Genomic DNA, 3,698 nt, shown 5'->3' with positions numbered 1-3,698 from the left:
CTTGGTGACGTAGGAAGTTCCCACAGTGCTCGTGCTTCAGAGATCCGCTTCAACCCAAGTGGCTTGGATTAGCCCCGATTAAGTGTCGTTTCCGCATTGTTGTTTAACCCTTGAGGGTTTGTTCGTCGCTTAGTGAGCCAGAGACTCATAGTACGTGGATAAGGCTGACTTAGGCGCCATTTCGACCTGGAAATCATCTAAGTGCCGCACGAATCGACTAAAAGAAGTCTAACCCCGTGACATTGCTAAGAAAATCAACCTAACAACTACGGGAGCTTTCTACAGTGGTTCAAGTACTCAACCTTGAAGGGGAAGGTTAAGAGAGTAATTCACGCCTCTGTGCCCCATCATCTACGAGCTTTCCTATGGGTTGGTAGCGGTAATTGACAATGTTAGGCCCTTCTTCAGCATTAAAAGTTTAAAACTCAACATTTATCAATAATATTATAAGGGTTTATCTTGTCTTTTTAAATAAATAAAAAAACTAAAAACTATTACTTGCCAAAATTGAACACATGATTAGCACGAAATTGCATAAATTCTTCACCACTCCACAAAAAATTGTCCATTGAATATTTTTTTTATAAATATATTTTTAAATATGAAATATATTCTTTCACTCACATGATGAATGTCTCAGCATAATTATTGATAAAAAAAATTAAAATTTAATTGAAAGTCAAGGTTTAGAAAATTAACCAAAAATTATTCCTGAAATTTTAATCAGAATAGAGAAAATCATGCATGTTTATCATTTGTATGGTCAAAACATATCTAAAAATATCTCATAAACAAATGGCTATGCAAATAATAAAAGAGTATAAGAAAGAGAAAAAGGCTTCAAAATAATGGAATTATTCTAATTATTTTCTTTTCCTCATTTTAATCAAATTACAGCCTCGGAAATCGGTAGTTAATTACAATTACAAACTCTCTCTAAACGAGAAAAGTACATAATCAATTAACTAATAGTCATTCCACCCTTTAATCAGATACGTAGGGTGGCATTCGAATATCTCATATATGCATGTCTAAGCACATTTTTTAAATTATGGTGCTCCTCCTCCGTGTGAATATTTTTTTCCAATCCACCAAACGCCTCAAAAACTCCTCCACCTGTGCAATTTTAATAAGGAAAAAAATGCATGTTAGTCCAAGATAGTATTAAAAAAAATCAAAATTAATAGTGGAAATTGCATGCTAAGATTAGAAATCCTGCCTCGGATGGTTCTTGGAGAGAATATGAAGCATTTGTTTCTTTAGGTACTTTGGAAACAAGAATCCCAAACCCTTGTCCTCTATCACGTAAAACCTAGTCAGAAAAAGAAACGTTTTAAATTTGAATTATATTTTAATAATGATTTATTTACGTAGAATTTATTGAACGATTTAATAGTAAAAGAGAATATTGTTATTTCTAAAAGATCAATATTTAAGCAATTACGTATGCGGGTGTATGTATTGCTAATAGCTAAAAAAATTGAACAAATAATACCTATAATCACCTCATATTATTAAAAAACCAATAACTTTTTTATTTGAAACTCATTCGCATAACAAGCGTTTTTGCTCTATGATAGTATTAATTACAATTAGATACCTTAAACGCATCTTCGTCAGTTCGATCATCGCCAATATAGATTGGTAAAACATCATTGGAATTTGCATACCCTGAACATGATATAAAATTAAAATTAGTACTATTAAGAGATTTTTTTTTACCATCTGTAATTTTTTAAATATATAAAATAATTTAAATTGTAAAATAAATAAGAAGGGAGAAATTAAGTTACAAGCACCTAGTGCCTCCAATAAGAATTGAAGGGCTCTCCCTTTGTCCCATTCGATGGTCGGACGAATCTCCAATACCTATTATTGATTTAATATGAAAGGAAAAACAAAAATGATGTAACTTTGTTTACCTTGTTGAAGAAAAGTTTTGGTATCCATGAAAAGGGGTGAAAAGGGACGAGAAAAGGAAATAGAAAGAGGAATTGAATTATATAGAAAAGGATGTACCTTCCTCCCTTGAGTTAGTTTAAGCTTAGGGTATTGGCTGAGTACTGATCTAACTTGCTCAGCTAAGGCAGCCCAACTCTGCCAATGAAGCACAGGCAAAATCAGTTCCACAGATTTTCAGCATTATAGAAAGAAAAAGACAAGACCGGCTTCGGTTTCGTACCTTTTCATCGACACATCGAAAGTGTACAGACACACAAAACTTGTTATTTTCCACCTTGGCTCCCCCTATCGATTTTGTCTTCTCTACCAACGCTTTATATACCTGAAAGTTACAATTTTTTTTCAAAAAAAAAATTATATCCATTGTTTATTTGTCTTCTACTCTTTTAAATTCAATTGATTCATACAAACCTCGTCTATCATGGGCAAGAATTCACTGGCCGGTTGGAAAAGAACACCACGATTACCCTGAAGAACCCGACAAAGGACGAAAAGGAAAATATTACAAAAGAGTACAACAGACGAAATTACAAAAAGTAGACTGATGGAATACATTGAATAGCTTCTATGGTTAAAAAATAGTTATTCTCTTTAATGACTCAAGTTTAAATTATCAAGTGATTAAAAAAATCAGAATAGATATTATCTTATAAATATTTCGTACTGTTCAAAAGGTAAGTGGGTGTTTGTTACTTACGTTCTTGTATTTGCAACTTTTAGATGGTCCCTTGATGTCCATTCCATGGCTACCGGCATAATAAAGGCCAGATAATTTTACGAAGCTGTAAACCTGTTGAAAACTCACCATGAAAATCAAGCCAAGCATTCTACATAACAACAGTCGTACGTTTTCCTCGTCGAGAAAAATAAAATGTACCTTGTCCCGGCACCTTCCCGTCACGATTGCTGTTGGAAAATATCTAGCAACATCTCTTACAGCTGCTCTCATCTGATTAGAGAAATGAATTTAGTTGTAGTATTTTGAGTATAACTCGGAGTCAAGAGACAGCTTATGAACGGGAATGGTTTACCTCTCTGGACATGAAAGCTCGATCCGGGTCTTCGACGATAGGGGAAAGAGTGCCGTCGTAGTCGAGAAACATCACTATCTGTTTCCCTATCGAAGCAGCCATTATTTGGTCGAACATGCTCAAAGCCGATGGATGATGAACCTGTTTCAGGAACATGTAATCAAAAGGGTCACCAATGCTAATCTAAAACGACATAACATTAACAAGCGAAAGTGGAGAAGTAAGAAATAGGAACCCACAATCCAGGAACTATTGTCGTCGGTTGAATAAGTGGACCTGATACGGGTCGGTGAAGAAGATCTCATTGAATCCACCCAGGCATTCATTTTAGTTCCTACTTTCTCGCCTTCCAATCTCTTTTTCAATAGCATCTTAAGGTCTGTAGGAGAAAATGACTTGCTCACCGGCAGAGACGACGGAGGCAATAAGCTCCTTAAACCACGCGATTTCATGTCAAGAACCGCTACATTTTGTTGGTTAGTCATTCTTTTTTATCTCTTCTTCCTGCTTATCCTCTGTATAAAAACCCAAAACCAAAACTTTAAACACAGATAACCAGAAAGACCTTAAAAGAGAATCAGATTTTCAATGCCAGGCCTCGATACCTGAACAGAAAAGTGAAGAAAACAGAGATGATGATAATGTAAGATCTTAAGCGGACACAAGAACAACAAAGTGTTTAGAGTTGGAGAAGCAAAACTTAAA

The 3,698-nt window shown here is 34.8% G+C and overlaps 1 protein-coding gene across 1 annotated transcript; it reads right to left on the bottom strand.

Moving 5' to 3' along the window:
* Positions 1-848: 848 nt before the first annotated feature.
* LOC120197844 (probable trehalose-phosphate phosphatase D) lies at positions 849-3,698 on the bottom strand. The gene is made up of 12 exons (XM_039199242.1): positions 3,599-3,698; positions 3,233-3,508; positions 2,994-3,134; positions 2,840-2,911; positions 2,660-2,752; positions 2,374-2,430; positions 2,183-2,284; positions 2,020-2,097; positions 1,800-1,869; positions 1,601-1,671; positions 1,220-1,312; positions 849-1,116 (listed from the first exon to the last, which is right to left on the bottom strand). The coding sequence occupies exons 2-12, from the start codon at positions 3,476-3,478 to the stop codon at positions 1,045-1,047; spliced, it is 1,095 nt and encodes a 364-aa protein (XP_039055173.1). The 5' UTR covers positions 3,479-3,508; positions 3,599-3,698; the 3' UTR covers positions 849-1,044.

This window comes from Hibiscus syriacus, unplaced genomic scaffold (assembly GCF_006381635.1).
Source record: "Hibiscus syriacus cultivar Baekdansim isolate YM2019G1 unplaced genomic scaffold, ASM638163v2 tig00117056_pilon, whole genome shotgun sequence".
Classification (NCBI taxonomy): domain Eukaryota; kingdom Viridiplantae; phylum Streptophyta; class Magnoliopsida; order Malvales; family Malvaceae; genus Hibiscus; species Hibiscus syriacus.
Note: the sequence above shows the minus strand (reverse complement) of the source record. Positions and strands in the feature narration are given on the sequence as shown.